An 18,553-nucleotide genomic window follows, 5' to 3' on the forward strand; every position below is an offset into this window, starting at 1 on the left:
AAAAGAAATATAATCTCCCAAGCTTCAGGCAGTGCTGAATAGAACTAGTAAAATTTTTTTTTGTCTTTTCTAGGGCCGCGCCTGCAGCATATGGAGGTTCCCAGGCTAGGGGTCCAATAGGGGTCCAATTGGAGCTGTAGCTACCAGCCTATGCCAAAGCCACAACAATGCGGGATCCGAGCCACATCTGTAACCTACACCACAGCTCACGGCAACACTGGACCCTTAACTCACTGAGCGAGGCCAGGGATGAACCTGCAACTTCATGGTTCCTAGTCGGATTTGTTAATCACTGAGCCACGACAGGAACTCCAGAACTAGTAACTTTAAAGGGGCTCTACAATGTTGTTGTGTCCCCTTCTCCAAACTTTACCATTAATATAACTAAGCTTATTAAGAATTCAATCATCAAAATATTCACAACTAGAACCAGAACTGTGATTATGATTTAATAAGGCTACAGAAAATGTTACTCTAAAAATAGGAAACATCCAAGTCACATTTTTATCTGCCCATGACTTGCACAGCTAATACTTTTTGACTGGGAGGCAAACTTACAAATATCAAATGATATAGGTATATTTACTAGAGAGAAGAGAATAGCAGATCTAGGTGATAGAGGAATCCATTCCCCTGACATTTTCAAAATGGTCACAGGGAGCTGGAAGACAAAGAACGCTTTGCCTACCCCTGTAACTATTGGCCCCAAAGGGGTTATTTACTTAGTTATTATAAATATAAGCACATTATAAATAATGAATATGCTCACTTATTTTATTCATGTCATAGCAAATTTAAGCCCTAGATTGAATTCTACTCCTACCAAATCAATATGTAGAAAATGTTTTAACTAATTAGTCCTGGTTCATGCTTATGACATTGGTGAGCTCATGACGAAAAGGCTAAGTTAAGCCTCTATCTTAAAAAAAAAAAAATACTCATCTACTATATGACTTCTTTCAATGTTTGTAACAATCCTTAATTACCCAGTTTGACTCTTTTTGGCAAAGTACTGTTTAAAAGACTTTCATTTCATGTCAGTAAAAAAGACAAATTCCTACAGATTAACTTGTTAAATAATTTGTTTGTTTGTTTGTTTTGCTATTTCTTGGGCCGCTCCTGCGGCATATGGAGGTTCCCAGGCTAGGGGTTGAATCGGAGCTGTAGTCACCGGCCTACGCCAGAGCCACAGCAACTCGGGATCCGAGCCGCGTCTGCAACCTACACCACAGCTCATGGCAACGCCGGATCGTTAACCCACTGAGCAAGGTCAGGGACCGAACCCGCAACCTCATGGTTCCTAGTCGGATTCGTTAACCACTGCGCCACGACGGGAACTCCTTGTTGAATAATTTGATTTATACCTGTTAATGGAACATACAGCTACATTAATACATTTTTAATATCAAGAATACCTTGAAGCGATATCCATAGTTGATTTTGTTTTGTAAGCCCTCAAACTCAGATACATAGCCACACAAAACTGCATACCTGAAAAGAACAAAAAGCAGAGGACATTGTGTAAACTTGTAATCAAATACCACCAATTTTTTTTGGTCTTTTTTTTTAGGGCCACACCCGCAGCACATGGAAGTTCCCAGGCTAGGGGTCAAATTGGGAGCTGCAGCTGCCAGCCTACACCACAACCACAGCAACTCCAGATCCAAGCTGTGTCTGCAACCTACACCACAGATAGTGGCAACGCCAGATCCTTAACCCAGTGAGTGAGGCCAGGGATTGAATCTGCATCCTCATGGATACTTAGTTGGGTTCCTTACCACTGAGCAATGAGAGGAACTCCCAAATATCACCAAATTTAACATTTAAAAAAATCTCTAAACCATTCATTAATGCTTAACAAAAGTATTCATACAAATGCAAGGACCCTAAAAATAATAAATACTTGACATAAACATAGGACCAGTTTCCTCATCTATAACTGTGGATACCAACACCATCTCTCTCATATGTATGCTGTGAGGGTAAACTATCTAAAATGTAATTGTTTAGAAGAATGCCTGGCATAGAGTGAGTTCCAAGAGATTAGCTGCCACTATCACCATCATCAACATCAAAGCCACAAAGAGACTCTCAGTAAAGTCTCATAAGTATTAAACTGAAAAAGGTACCGTGTGAACAAATCCCTGTTTCTTTTTAACAAATATAAAAATATAAAAAGTTCATGGCATGCTTTAATTTCATTTGAAAATTAAAATAAATATTATGATTAAAAATAAAATCAAAGGTAATTTTTGAATATATTTTTTATAAAATTCCCATGCCCTTAATACCTCCTTGGAAACACTGCATCCATTTTACTAGAATACTGTATCCCATGGAATCTTTACTTTTTTCCCTTTGGGTATACAAAATTTACATAAATAATTATTTGACTATAAATTGCGTGCAATATTTGTTCAGCAATTTGCTTCCTCTAAAAATTAGGTGTATATAACTTTTTACATTCAGACTGCTTCTGTCTGTACAAAAATCTTCAGATAATTTCAGTGTTTCTGTCTGAGGCAAAATATCCATTTACCTAAATATTTCAAGAGTAGATCTTAATTTTCATTTGCATTATCATAACAAATGAAAAATATAACTTTGGGTGTTATTTATCTTGATTGTTTTTGTGGATACATATAACTTTCAAATAAAAAATTGAAGTCGGCAAGTTTCTTAATTTGAAACAGACTATTCCTGGACACAAAAGATCATATAATTCATACCACTCATGCAAAACCAATAAAATGGCCACTTTTAAATTATTAAAAACCTCTTTTTGACCTCTTAATTTTCATTAGAAAATCAATAATTTTCTAACAGTAGAAGCAAGAGTGATGACAAAAGCAACTTTTTAAAAAGGATCTGAGGAGTGCCCTCTGTGGCACAGTGGGTTAAGAATCTGACTGAAGTGGCTAGGGTTGCTGCAGAGGTGTGGTTCAATCCCAGGCAGGGCACAGTATATTAAAGGATACAGTGTTGCTGCAGCTGTGCCTCAGATTCTTCAATCCCTGGCTTAGGAACTTCCATACACTGCGGCAGTAGCCATAAAATATTTTTTAAAAATTACCTGAGAATTTACCTAGATTAGGAGATACTACTTAAATTACTGTACTTAAAGAATATCTTAAATTACTATAATACATTTATATCAACTGTACCAATATACAATATTGATAATTTCCATAATGAACCAATATTTCCAATATTACCACATTATTATTAACTAAATTCCATGCTTCATTCTAATTTCCATCTGTTTTTCCTTAATGTCCTTAAATTTTGACATTTTCTATCTTCCATATTTATCCCTCTTAATTCAACATATTGTTTGATATATCTTTCAACACATGAAAATCTTTTAATTACTATTGTAATCATCCAACATACATCGTGTTCCTCCTAATTCTGCATCAGTTGCAACTTTTATAAGCATACCTTCCATATCTTCATCCATTGACAATATTACTGAACACACTAGCATCAAAGATCTAGACCTGGAACTCTAGAATCATGGTATTGCTGAAGTGATTCTGTTGAATAATTGAGGCTCAAACTCTTCTGCTAGCATGGGTAACCCAGAACCCTGACCATATTTCAATTTCCCTGTCTCCAAGAATATTACAAGTGAACATGCCTTAATGCTTTGCTTAATTCCAGATATATTAAGCCAATTCCCCTACTCTACCTCCTAGCATAGAAAAAACAGATCATGTCACTTTTTTAGAAAAATTTATGTTGGGTCTACTTGAACTTCTTCATTCACGGAAAACCCAACTATTTGTGCTGGAATCAAAGGCAAAGATTCTATGTTCACTGATATATAGTGGTGGAATCAATCTTCTATTTTTTGAAAACCAAAACAATTTATGCATATCTCTTATGCACATTTTCTAGAGCTCTCTCAGCATGTTCCCTCAAAGTCACTCTGAGTGAAGAAGGAAAAAAAAAAAAAAAAGAAAAAACATGACTCAGGAGAACTATTATATGAAATACGTAATTTTCCATCATAAATAATCTATCACCAGAGTCTTATGTTTTTCATAACTGTTTTTGAAGTCTGTTTCTTTAAAATATAAAGTATTATTTACCTTCCTACATATAAAGTTCACTTGACATTTTCCCCAAAGGATCATCACTTTTTTCCTGTCAATCAGTCCTACCCATGTCTGTGTGTGTTGTTGATTTTTAAATTGCTTATCTTTAAAAATGTGATTTAAAGTTTTATTTTATAAACTCTCAGGTTGATGAGAACTATGAAAAGAAGTTAATGCATGATATAGTGTATTACCTCCATGTAGAGGTTGTTCCAACTATACATGCTTTCACAAAAATTCTGTATTTTATTTGCATTGATAATGAATATTTTAATAATGGACAAACACCCCTGTTTCAACAACTAGTAAACAGTGAGTAAGACAAGTTCATTAGTTTCTCAGTAGCACTTTTGATTTGGCACCAATTCTATTTATATTAGAGGAAGAGTAATATAATAGATGAAACACTGAATATATACACATATAAGATCTGGTTTTTGTTTTTCCACTTATCATGTGATCTTTGGCTACGAATTACCCCACCCCACCACACACACACACACACACACACACACATACACACACAGACTGCCTTGCTTACACTATCTATTAAATGGAAACAGGTTGTTCTGTGAATCACATGCGAGAAGGCATTTGGATATAATTTGTGAACAGTAGAGCACAATAAATATGTAAGACATTATTTATAATTAAGGTCAGGCCTTCTTGGCTAAAAAACTGCAAATCCATTGGTGGTTTTGCTCTCTTGATTCTAGCAATGTTTTAGGCAGGTACAACTAAAACAACAGCATTTTACAGAAAACTTACGTAGCCTTAAAGTTACAATGCAATTTCATTTTGGAAAAGATGAAGATGAAAAACAAGTCTTTAAAATAATATTTGTTTTCCAATTATTCCCTTGATATTGATCCTTTAGGCTAATTATTTCTAGTGACTGTATCTTTTATTTCCAACTGAAGGCTTATAAACCATCAGAGAACCCTGTAAACCATGGGTCAGCAAACTTTTGCTGCAGTGTCAGGAAGCAAACATTTTAGGTTGTGGGATCGATTGGAAAGTCTCCATTACAATTCCTCAACTCCATCACTATGTACAAATGCACGGGAGTGCCTGTGTGCCAATAAAACTTTATTTATAAAAGCAGGCAGTTGCATTTGGCCTGGAGGCCATGGTTTGTCATTTATGCTGGATAAATGAGAAAAAGTCAACATAATGAAAAAAATTCTGTCAGAATAAGACCTTTTCACAAGATTTTATTATAATCAATTATGGAATGAGTTAACCTAAATTTCACCCATTGCTTCTCATGTCAAAGTTTTAATTTCTTTTTCTTCGTCACCCCAAACCTCTCTACTATATTTAACTGAATGAGAATTCTTACATTCATTAGGTACATTATAATATACCTTAAGAATTAGGATAAAAGTGATATTTGAATTTATTAAATTTTATCAACTGACCTGATTTTACTGTTTTTTAATTAAAAACTGATACTGAATATAAAATCATGTAAAACACAATTTGATCAGTATTCTGTGTTTGTCTATGTGGATAAGAATTAGTCTTGACATTAAATCCCATACTTATAAACAAGGTAATTGGTTCACAACAAAAAGGAAAAAAGGAAAAGTAGCCAGATTAGGGGAATACAGGCTGGGAAACCCACTAAGGAAGAGTTAAGCACAATCTGTCTCACAAGATGGATTTCAAGGTGCTTATGAAGCCTTCAGAGAAGATTCAACATTGTTCTCCTATCAAAATTTAGAAGTTCACACTAAGTGTTCTCAAATTGAGGATTAACATCAAACGTACATTTTAAATGTGATTCTTCACGGATGCATACGCACATATGGGAGAAGGAAGAGGAGAGCAGATGAATTGTAACCTAGCTGCAGGAGGGAGAGGTGGAAGGGGGGGAGAAGGCGGAGGGTCAGAGTAAAGAACAGGGCTCAAATGTTCTTCCTACATTCAAATCTGGCTAACTAGCTCCCAAACACCTCCGACATCAAGGGAGATGAAGAGACTGTAGCTTGATCAGTATGAATTCATTACATTTATACTAAAAATGGGAGAAGTACCTTAACGCAATTAATTTATTAGTACTATGCAAATTAGATGAGAAAGGTAAAATTGGCTATAGAAATAACAGCCAGAATATTTATATACCAGATAAATGATCTTAAAGATATGTACCAGGATGTTAATTGCAAAATTACCTTTCTCCTAGAGTTTTGGCAGAAGCACCAAGGGTACAGAACAATAGTTTTATCTATTAGGGAGTTCAATTCCTATATCATGATGCTCTACTAGCCATGCATGACACACTGGTGAAATGATTCACAGTTTTAATCCCTCACCCATCTCCAGGCTATATAAGAGAAGGCAAAGAATTTGCTGTGGCAGAAAGAGACCTGGAGGATTTCTGTGAATAGAACTGTTAGGGTACTTGGGCTCTACCTCTCACTTTCTCATGAGAGAGGAAAGAGGGTAGGCTTCTATTTCATTTTAAGCCAAGTGATGGCAGCTTCAAAAGACCTGTTCTTATTTTGGTATGTCTCTTAGCTTTTGGGGGACTTAAGAAATGCGATTTGAGTTCTGCTGGGGACGTTTTAAGATGAGCGTTTGTGAGTGGAGCGCCCCCTGCTGGTGGAAGAGCAAAGAAATAGGTCTGTGTTGGGAAAATGGTTTTTCACTTCCAAGTTGGTGGGGCAAAAATGAACTTCTTGGGGTGTAAGAGAAGACCCGCAGAAAAGAAGGCATTTTGAGAGCTATTTTACTTTAGCATTCCCCAAAAGAATGAAATAATCCTAAAGAGGGGTGGATTTCTGAAAACCTACGTATGAGAGAAGGATTATAAATAAATTTATTACTATAACTTCCTAAAACCTAAAGTACCTGTATTGCTGCGAAGAAAAAATATCTAAGAACTAAGAAATTTTATGAAAATGCAACTATGAGTAAAAGGAAGTGTTAATAAAAAATAATAAATTTCTCCTTATTTGTTTTATAATTCTAAATACACAAAGGATCCAAAGCAAAGTATACTCAATAATAAATTTTTTTTTGCCACAAGGATATTCACCTATACCCATCCAAATTCCTTCATTTGAACTTTCTTATATTAGAAATGGCTTGACTCTGACCTGGGGAATTTGTATATCTTGAGTCATCAACATATAAGAAATGGTTGAGTGCTTTTATTCTCTGAAGCATTTTCTCTATATTTCATTTAGAAACATGGCATCATTTTAGTATATGTTTTTAAACAAAATGTTATATTAAATTAGATTTAATTAGAATTTATCATGTTCAATGCTACTGGGCTTGGCAGATTCAGTTATGAAATTTTAAATGAAAGTTTATCTTAAATACATTTAAAGTATGTATACTGAAAAATACACGAGAATAAACAGAACAAAAGCAACCTCTGTGCTAGATACTAAATATACTTTTCAGTGAATGTGACAGACAGTTTAAATGGGTCGGTATTATTTAAAAAATCCACTGAAATTTATAACGAGGCATATTAGAATTTTAAAAGAGTGTATAAATTCTATGTACTTACCACAGATGACAATATCCATTCATGGGTGCTCTAGTAATAGCTTTTTCTCCTAATGTCTTTCCTGAAAGATAAATGTACTTAAACTCAGTACCGTCATGCAAGTTGATGGGAGGTAAATTATTGAATTAAGCCAGTAGTTCTACAGTATGGTCCCAAGACCAGAAGCCATTACCTGGAAACATGGGAGACTCACTTGATCACAAACTGACTGAGACTCAGCAATCTGCTTTAACAAGCCTCTAGTGATTCTGATGGGTGCTCAAGTTTGAGACTCACTGGACTAAGAGATTTAACCAAGTGCAAGAAAAAGTCATTCAATCATTATTTAGAAGCATTAATAGAAATTAGTTTGTAATTAATTCAATCAACATTTACTGAGTGCCTTCTAAGTGTCCTATTATGTGAGCCTCTGGGAATAAAAAGTCAAATAGGACACAATTCTCGACTTCCAAGTGTTCACAGTTCTGTGGAGAGCAGGTATATAAACAAACAAATTATGTGCAAAAAATAAACACAAGGTAAAAAAAAGAGTATAGCAGAGAACAGAGTTAGTAATTCTATCTAGAGAGGTAAGGTAAGGCATCCCAGAGAAGCTTAGTCTAATCATTCACAATAACGAACAACCTCAGTATGTAAACATTTCTTCCAAATAATTTTACTTAGATTTAGAATAACTTTTAATAATGTATTAATTACTTTGGATAGAGGTTCTGTGTAAACTACATTTTGAAAATCTTTTTCAAAAAGCATCTCCTTTCCTTTCTCCAATTTTTTTTTTTGGCTTGAAGAGACTATCCAACCATCTGCAGAATGCCCTTCTAAATAAGTAGCTTAGATAATCTTTATAATTAAAGAGCTTTTATTCTAAAATGATTCTTTTATTTGTTAATTTTTAAGGTGGTCCATTAAGTGGACTTAATTTATGGTCCATTAAGAGAACTACCCTGTCTAGAAATCTGCAAAAACTAGGTAAAATTTAAAAGCGAAGTATTTAAAAATAATAACTGATAAGACACTGTGGACATATATTAAAGGAGTTAGTAATTTGGGAATGAATGATTACAAAACAAATACTTCTTAACATACAAACATTAAGAACTAAATGAATATTTTTACCTACATTGCCAAATGAACAAAAATAGCTTTTACAGTGCTTCCACAGCTTAAAATAAAGGAGATTCCATTGCTCTGAGAATATAAAAGGAAGCTGGGTAATATATAGACTGGTTTTGCAGCCTCATGTAGACAGCTTCAGCTTGAAAGGAAAGCTATTTCCCTTACAAAACTGTATTTTGTGAAGTATTTGTGGCATTTGTATTGGTCATTTAATTCTGAAAGTTTCAATAATGTTCTTTTAGATATGAGATTCATGTTTTATTTGGAAGACAAGTTATGATTAATTATAGTACTTTGAAAGATGTACTGCATAATGGTATACTGCAGGTGGAGGTTTAGGAAAGAATTCTCTATTTTCCAGTAATCAAGTCTTCCCTCTGCATAACAATGCCAAACACACTATTATGAGGAATGACAGGCAGCCCTCCCCCTCCCTCACACTGAATGCCAGTGCCCTTCAACTCCAGTCTCCAATGTCTCAGCTCCAGTGTTCTTTGCCATCACATTCGCCAAGCACTTACTACCTGTACACTGAATTCTAATCGCCTGTCTCCATTCTGATCTTGTCAGTATGTTCCTTCGTGTAGCACTGTCTTGATCATATTTATATCCCTCCTCTCCCTTCTCTCCTTCCCTCACCCTTCATTTTTACGCTGTTCCTAGACACGGTAATTTCAAATAAATATTTTGAATAGATAAAAATTTCACATAAATATTTCTTAAATGGATGAAAAAAGGAATTCTGTTAAATTTATTACGATATCTGGATGAACACATCTGAGGCTTCACCCTTTCTCCTTTGATACCATAAACTTTTATCTTTTTAAAATATATCCTATCTCACTCTAAGCTCCATTCCTGTACCTAAATTTCCTCCAGCCTATTCCTTTCCATTTTCATCATCTCATACATTAACTCAAATTATTACCACTTAATGTCTCATCTTTCTGTGATTTTACAAACTTTAAAAGCTAAAACTTTAGTTTTGCAGTTGCCTATTCTAATATGCTCAAATATTTTTAAAGAACATATACTTTTATTCTAAAAAAACCTTTCTGTCTTTAGACTATGTAAGTATCAAGATATATCGAAATAGATTAAACACACTGGTTTTAGGTAGGATAATTTAGCGTTAATTAAATTCACCAGTGGTTTATCACAGATAATGGTTACTGCTTGAGGAAAATTAATATTTATAAAACACTTACCAATATTAGCATAATGCTTCTTTTCCTGTGCATTTGTAGATAGCTCATACATGTCTCCATAAGCACGAGCAAACCGCCAAATAAACTCTATTTCATCTCTAAACTGAAAAGACAGAGCTGCACATTAGATTAACTCAGTTACGTGATCAGATTATAAATGTTTCTCACTGCAACTCTTAAAAAATTCAGCAGGTAAACTGGCACTCAGAAATGACTGTATCTATGCATGTGCTTATCATATTTTAAATTCAAATATTCATGACTACAACATGTGACTCAATGTGGTTACATTTGGGGTTTTTTTCTTTTCTTTTCTTTTTTTTGGTCTTTTTAGGGCCTACGGCATATGGACATTCCCAGGCTAGGGCTTGAAGCGGAGCTGTAGCCTCTTGCCTACGCCATAGCCACAGCAACACTGGATCTGAGCCACATCTGAGACCTATACCACAGCTGTGGTAACACCAGATCCTTAAACCACTGAGTGAGGTCAGGGATTGATTCTGCATCCTCATGGATACGAGTCAGGTTCTTAACCTCCTGAGCGACAAGAGGAACTCCTATATTTGAATTTAAAAACCAATTAATACAAGAGTTCCTGCTGTGGCACAACCGGATCAGCGGCCCTTGGGAGCACTGGGATGCAGATTTGATCCCTGGCCCAGCAGGGTTTAAGGATCTGGTGTTGCTGCAGCTGCAGCTTAGGTCACAACTGTGGCTTGGATCTGATCCCTGACCTGGGAACTCCTTATGCTGCTGGGTGACAGAAATAATAAAATGAAAGGCAAGGCAAGGCAAGGCATAGAATAAAACAGAAAAGAACAGAATAAAACCAGTTAATATAATCCAGACTCTAGGTCCATACCAACAAAGAAGAGAGAATTGATAGGTATCAGAATCTATAAATTCTCCCTGGGTTGTAGTATCCTTTCCTTATTTTCCTTTCTAAATTATTTACTATCAATAAGATGCCTCAATGGGCATGTCAGATAACACCTATAAATTAGTACAAATTACATATACTCAAAAGAGCAGTCATATTTTTTACCTAAATTACCTAAACATAATCTTGGAGATTTAAAAACTTTTAGATAATATATTTAGAGTTGCTAAATCTTCAAAGGCTAGACTTAAATCTCTCATGGGAAACAAAAAGATTTATTTCTCTTTGTGATGCTACTGCAAACCCCACCCCTTTTTAAAGTTTTTTTTTTGGTGGTGGTGGGGGGTGGCAAAGATGAGCTTTCCCAATTCATCCCAACATTAAACACCGAAAAACCATTACTGGTAGAAATACAATGAAATACTGATGGCTCTTATATTAATAACTATAAGACAGCAAACTTAAAATGTGGCTTTTCCTTCCCCCAGAGAAGCAGTATGTCTTATTCTTGATTTGTTATAAAATGTTTATGAAATATATCAAATTGATAAAACTCAGAGTCAATCCGTATAATCATCTGTTTCTCATTTTTATGATCTTTGAGACTAATAAAATCTTATATTTAATTTTTAAATATTTTAGTAATATTATAAAATTTTATATCAATCATTTAGTTTGTGTAAACTGTGACATGACTGTTATGGTCATAATATGAAGGCGATAGTAGATCAAATCAAAATTTAAAACTATACAAACATGTTATCATCATATATCTCTTACCTTTTCTTTGTGGTCACAAAGTAGTTCAAAACTCTCCATTTTGGTGGACTCATTCATTCGTAAATTATCAGCCATCTGAATAAGGGCATCTAAATTTAATTCCTCTACATGAGTGTTAAATGCCTTAGGGACGGGAAAACTCTGTTCTTCAGTATCAGTATTAGCTGTAACATACCTAAAATTGCAGAAATAATCATCAACTCTTTTGAAAGTTACACTATAATGGCCTGAGTGATCCTTTTAAAGTGCAAGACAAGTCATTTCACTCTGAGTCTTGAAACCCTGCAGGGGTGGCCCTCTTTCGCTAAGAAAAAGCTCAAGTCCTAGTAACAGGCTACAAGGCCAGATGAGATTTGTCTCCCAACTCAGTTACCTCACTGATCTTGTTTCCTACTATGTTTCTCACTCAATTAATTGCACGTTGGCTACCTAGCTATTCCTTGAATAATCCAGGGACACTCCTACCTCAGGACCTTTGCTTGCTGTTCCTGCTGATGGAATTGGCTTTTCCTTCAGAAGGAGATAACTTACATTATCAACCTCCTTCAAGTCTCTGTTCAACGTCATCTTAATGTGGCCCCTCCACATTATTTAATGCTGCAACCACCACACTCCAATCCACCTTCACCTCCAATCTCTAAGTATCATGCTTGACCTTTTTTTTTCCTGTGGTATATTCCATCTTCTAATATACTATATAATTTATTAACCTACTATATGTGCTATTTTTTTCAGTAACTCCTCCACTAGAATGCATGCTCTCTGACAACAGGATTCTTTCTTTTATTAATTGATGCCATCAAATGCCTAGAATAGCACCTGACACGTAGAGGGTATTCACTGAATATTGCTGAGTGAATGATACAGAATTGTAGGAACTCAGCAGGCACTCAAGTGTATATAAATACATATATGTGTATATGTATATAAAACATACATTATACACACATGTATTTATATATGGATGCATACACATATATATTAATCTGTAGTTCAAGATGATGTTCTATTTATTAGCTAAGTTTTTAAAAATTCATACTATACTATCTCCACATTTCCTTTTAGGTGGCATACAATGTAAACAATTTGTTTTCATTTATTTACACTATGGCCTGTTCTAAAAATTAGGTATATAAGGATACATAGTATATAAGAGAACAAATTAGAAATAATGAGAAAAGAGAAAAACAAAGCCAAACATGAATGAGGTCAAAAAAGTAATTATCTGTACCCTTGCTACAAGGGACACAAATGTGGTTCTACATTTTCTAGTGGCTAGAGAGTCACAGTCCCCAGCAATACTACCAAAGATAAAAACAATGAAAGTTCCTGAGAGAAGTACAACTATTTCCAATACTAAGAATCAAAATAAATTTCTTTCAAAGTCCTTATAAAGAAGATATCAGATGAAATGATATTCAACTTCTTCAGCAACATTATTAATGGCAACTTCATTCTTCCAAGTGCTCAAACCAAAACACTTAGAATCATCCTTGACTTCTTTTTCTCTCCTAAGCAACATTCAGAAATTCCTGTTGGTTTTATCGTCAAAATATATCCAGAATCCAGCCATCTCTTACCACCTTTTCCCACTTCTTCCCTGGTCAAGGCCACCATCACGTTATCTGGATTATCACGATGGCTTCCTATCATGTCTCCCTGCTCTGATCTTTGACCCTTATAATCAGATTATGTCACCCTTTGCTCAAAACTCCGGCATGGATGTCCAAATCAGAGTAAAAACCTAAATCCTAAGAGTTGTCCACAAGGCCCTACATGACGTAGTCCAATACTTTGGACCTCATCTCCTGTCACTCTCTTGCTTGCTCAGCACTCCAGGAACTCTGCTTCCTTGATATTCCTTGAATGCATCAGTCATGTTCCTGCTTTAACACTTTGTGTTTGCTATTCCTGCTGCTCAGTATGTTATTCTTTGGATATCCACATAGTTGATTTCCTCACCTGTTTCAACACCCTTGTTCAAATGTAACATTATTGCAGATGATATGATTATTTCATAGAACACACTAAAAAATCTATAAATTATGAGGCTAATAGGAGAGTTTTGAAAGTTGGCTACATATAAGATTAAAATATGAAAGTCAGTTTCATTTCTACATATTAGCAGCAAAAAGCTTACAAAGCATAATTAAATAAAATATTTCATTTACAATGATCTCAGAGAATATCAGACACCTAGGAATAAATCTAATAAAACATATGCGAAATTCTATCGAGAATATTATAAAAGAGGTATTAAAAGCTGTTTATAAAAGGATCTAAATTAATGAAAAAATATGTTCATGGGTAGAAACAACCAATATTATAAATAAGCAAATTCTCTCCAGATTAATCTACAGATTCAATACAATTCCAAGTTTATAAAGCTAACAGGAAATTTCATAGAATTTAATAAGATAATTCTAAAAGTTACATGAAAAGCTAAAGAGCTAAGAATAGTCAAAACATTCTTAAGAAAGAGACCGGGGAGAGAAGACATAACTTGGCAGATATTAGGACCCATCATGCAGATACAAAAATTAAAGACAGCGTGCTACTGCCATGAGGATAGATGAGTGACTTGATGGGACAGTACAGAGCCAAGAAACACCCTCAGACACAAATGGAAATGTGGTACATGATAGATGTGGCATGTCAGATCAGTGGGAAGTTAACAGATTGAGCTAGAAAAAAATAGTTATTACCACTATTGAAAAAGTTGGAATTGAATCTCTATCCTGTAATATTAAAAATAGTTCTAGGGTATAAAGATGGTATAAAGAATTATGTGTTAAAAATAATTTTTTAAACTCCAAGTAGAAAATATAGGTGAATAACTTTTATCAAGTTTTCTTAACCAAGATGCAAAAGCATTAGTTGTAAATAATTATTAATTATGAATAATAAATCAATTTGACTATATTAAAATGAAAAACTCTTGCTAATCAAAAATATTTGTAAAAATGCAAAATCACAGAATAAAAACCAGGAATAGATATTTTGAAATGTATATGACTGGAGAATATTAATGTCAAGAATACATAAATATTTTCTAAAATTCAGTGAAGAAAAACACAATAAATATAATAGAAATAAGTTCAAAAGATATAAACAGGTCTTCCTAGATGAAAAAAATACTTATAACCAATAAACATAAGAAAAGATGTTCAACATTCACTAGCGATCAGAGAAATACAAATCAAGACTACAAAGAGATATTATTTATAATTGTTTCATTTACAAAAATTTAAAAAGTCTAACAATACCAAAGGTTGGAAAGGAAGTCAATCCACAGGATATGATATGAATGTAAACTGGTGAAACTAGCTGCGAAAGCACTTTGGCCCTATCTTTTAATATTGAACTTTCACATATCTTAGGACTCAGTAAACAAGTTGCTTGCACATGTACAAAAGGAAGTAGGTATAAGAATACAGATGGCAGTTCTTTTGCAATAACAGACACCATGAAACAACCAAACTGCCTAATCAAGAGAGTGGATGAATATTACACAACAGTGAAAGGAAAGGAATATTACAAAACAGTGAAAGATGAAAGGAACAGTGATGTGCAAAATATGGAGGACTCTCAACAAACTTCTATTAATTGGAAAAATAAGCTCCTCAAGTTATATACAGCATGATCTCTTTTCTATAAAACCAACTTAAATTAAATGTTATTTTAAAGGAAGACACACATATACAATAAAACTATATAAAAAGGAAAGTGAGGAATGGACAATACAGATTATAGATTCAGGATGATAGTTACCCTCAGGTGAGGGGAGGCAGGGAGCCAAACGTTTTGATAAGGATTATTGTCTAGGTCTTTCTCTTGTTTTAGGAGGTGGCTTCACAGATGCTTATTACATTATTTATAATAACTAACTACATAAATTAGTAAAAGTGGCACATGCATGGACTAATAATGAGTTTACATGAGCTAAAGACAGTTTTTAATCCAATTCTATGTACCTAAGATAAGGAAACTATAACTGAAAGAAAATAACTGGGTTTTATATCAGACAATATTCTTTGGAGAAAATGTATTAAGTTTAAAGAGGGACACAAAACAACATCAAATAGTTCAATTTGTGAGGAACAAAGAGCAATTTTAGACTTCTATGCATCTAAAAACACGTCTTAATTATACAAAAACACTAATTAACAGATATACAAAGATAAATTAAATCCACTATCAGAATGGGAAATTTTAAATACATCAATCTAAGTAATTGATAGGTAAAGCATACTAAAAATATATTAGAACTCATCACTAAAATGTAGGAGAGAAAAACCCAACATTTAAAAGTAATTTAAAAATATACTCCTAACTATATGCTTGACCAGAATGGCTAAAATGAAAAAGACAAAAATACCAATGGTTGGTGAGGGAGTGGAGAAAATGGAGCTCTTATCCATGGATAATGGGAGTGTAAATTGGTACAACTGCCTTGAAAATTAAGATTGAAAATGTATCTTAAAGCTGGCATGTACACACTCTATAGATTAAGCAATTTCACTCCTAGGCATATATCAAAAGAAAATGTGCACATATGTTTATTCAATCTAACAGTCCATAACTGAAAACTACCAAATTCCTATGAGGAACAGAAAGCTGAATTACTGTGATACATTTACACAATTGAAGGATATTTAGTAATGAGAATGATTGATCTACAACTACACACAATAAAATGGGTGGATATCACAAGATAATGCCATTGAGAGAAGCTAGACACAAAAGAATAGTGTGTTATTTCCTTTACATAAAGCAGAAAAATAAACTTAACAAATTTATGAATTTAGAAATCAAGATGGGTTATCCTGTTGAGCCCAGGAGCCAGGGAGTGACTGGAAGAGGGCATGGTGAGAATATCTGTTTCTAAATCCAGGCGCTAACTTCACAACTGCATATAATTTGTGAAAATTCATTTATCTGTATACTTGTTACTTGTGTATTTTTCTACAAGTATATTGTACTTCAAAAAGTTTAAAAATAGGAGTTCCCGTCGTGGCGCAGTGGTTAACGAATCTGACTAGGAACCATGAGGTTGCGGGTTTGGTCCCTGCCCTTGCTCAGTGGGTTAACGATCTGGCGTTGCCTTGAGCTGTGGTGTAGGTTGCAGACGCGGCTCGGATCCCGCGTTGCTGTGGCTCTGGCGTAGGCCGGTGGCTACAGCTCCGATTCAACCCCTAGCCTGGGAACCTCCATATGCCGCGGGAGCGGCCCAAGAAATAGCAACAACAACAACAACAGCAAAAAGACAAAAAAAAAAAAAAAAAAAAAAAAAGACAAAAAAAAGTTTAAAAATAATTTTAAAAATACATACCTCATGTATAGGAGAACATAAAAAAAGAAAGCAGAAGTCATTTTAACAAGCATTAGGAATGAAACAAAGAAACATTACTGCTACAGAGAGATATATTTTATTCTATTCTATTTAATTTAATTTAATTTAATTTTTTGCTTTTTAGGGCCACACTTGCAGCATATGGGACTAATTAGAGCTATAGCTGCCGACCTATACCACAACCACAGTAACGCGGGATCTGAGCCACATCTGTGACCTATGCCACAGCTCATGGCAATGCTAGATCCTTAACCCACTGAGCAAGGCCAAGGATCAAACCCACATCCTCATGGATACTAGTTGGGATTGTTACCACTGAGCCACAATGGGAACTCCAAGAGTGTACACATTTTAAATAAGACTACTATGAGTAATTGTATGTTAATAAATTTAAAATTTTAAATAAATTTTGAAATTTGAAATGAAAGAGACAAGAAGAATCAATCAATTAGTGAAGAAAATGAAATAAAAGATGTCTACAATGGAAACTAAGGAGATAAAATTAAGAATTAACAAATTGGTTAATGAACACATGAAAAGATACTTAATATCACTAGACATTAGGGAACTGAAAATCAAAATCACAATAAAATGATCTAAGATAGCTAAAATAAAAATGAAAATAACAAATGTTGGTAAAGATGTGGAAAAACTGGACCCCTCTTCATTGTTGTTGGGATTGTAAAATGGGGCATTGAGTTTGGAAAATAATTCAGCAGTTCTCAAAATGTTAAACATGGAGCTACCATGTGACTCTGTAGTTACACTTCTAAGTATATAGACAAGAGAACTGAAAATATTATGTAAAGACAAAAACCTGTATGGAGATATTCATAGAAACCTTATCCATAACAGCCAAAAAATGAAAACAACCCAAATGCTCATCAACTTTTGAATGAGTAAATAAAATGAGTAAACAATGGGATATTATTTGGTAATATAAAAGAATGAATTGTTGTTGCATAATACGACATGAATGTTAAGTGAAAGGCCACATATTATATGATTCTGTTTTACAAAATGTACAGGATAGGCAAAACTAAGGAAATGGAAAGTAGATTATTGGTTGACAGCGCCAGAGAATGAGGGAAAATAGATAATGTAGAAGCAACGCTGAGTAGTTATGTTGTGAGCCACACGGGCAGTCCAAAAAATAGATAATGAATGAGTACAGGGCACAGGGTTTCTTTATAGGAGGAGGAAAGTGTTTGTAAATTAGTAGTGATAACTGGATGACTGTGAATAAACTAAAACTCACCAAATTGTATACTTTAGAAGGATGAATTTTATGGTATATGAATAATCTCAATAAGGATGCTTTTTTTTTGGCCACATACACAGCATGCAAAAGTTCCCAGGCCAGAGATCAAACTTGTGCCACAGCAATGACAATGCCAGATCCTTAACCTGCTAAGGCACCAGGAACTCCTAAAGATGCTATTTTTATAAGAAAAAAAAGAAACTTGAAAATTCCTATAGCCATTACATAAATTAAATCAGAATTTATATATCTATTCCAACACACAGAGAGAAAGAACTCAGATAGCTATAGAGTGAGTTCTATCAGTATGCAAAGAGTTAGGTTAATTC

The 18,553-nt window shown here is 34.3% G+C and overlaps 1 protein-coding gene across 43 annotated transcripts in view; it reads right to left on the reverse strand.

Annotated features, from left to right (window-relative positions):
* The window catches only part of RMDN2 (regulator of microtubule dynamics 2), a 95,916-nt gene that overhangs the window by 38,626 nt on the left and 38,737 nt on the right, over window positions 1-18,553 (reverse strand). For all 43 annotated transcript variants that reach the window (XR_014842212.1, XR_014842207.1, XR_014842209.1 and 40 more), the window contains 4 exons: window positions 11,611-11,785; window positions 9,951-10,053; window positions 7,627-7,687; window positions 1,416-1,491 (listed from right to left, as the gene is read on the reverse strand). Coding sequence is in view for 30 of the 43 variants with exons in the window: in XM_013996204.3 (XP_013851658.2) it covers window positions 1,416-1,491; window positions 7,627-7,687; window positions 9,951-10,053; window positions 11,611-11,785 (415 nt within the window). In the remaining 13 variants the exon portion in view is untranslated. The remainder of the gene's footprint in view (window positions 1-1,415; window positions 1,492-7,626; window positions 7,688-9,950; window positions 10,054-11,610; window positions 11,786-18,553) is intronic.

This window comes from Sus scrofa, chromosome 3 (genome assembly GCF_054392235.1).
Source record: "Sus scrofa isolate SSC_HxYL_T2T_F1_AM1 chromosome 3, Sscrofa_HxYL_maternal_Yorkshire_Landrace_v2.0, whole genome shotgun sequence".
Taxonomy (NCBI): domain Eukaryota; kingdom Metazoa; phylum Chordata; class Mammalia; order Artiodactyla; family Suidae; genus Sus; species Sus scrofa.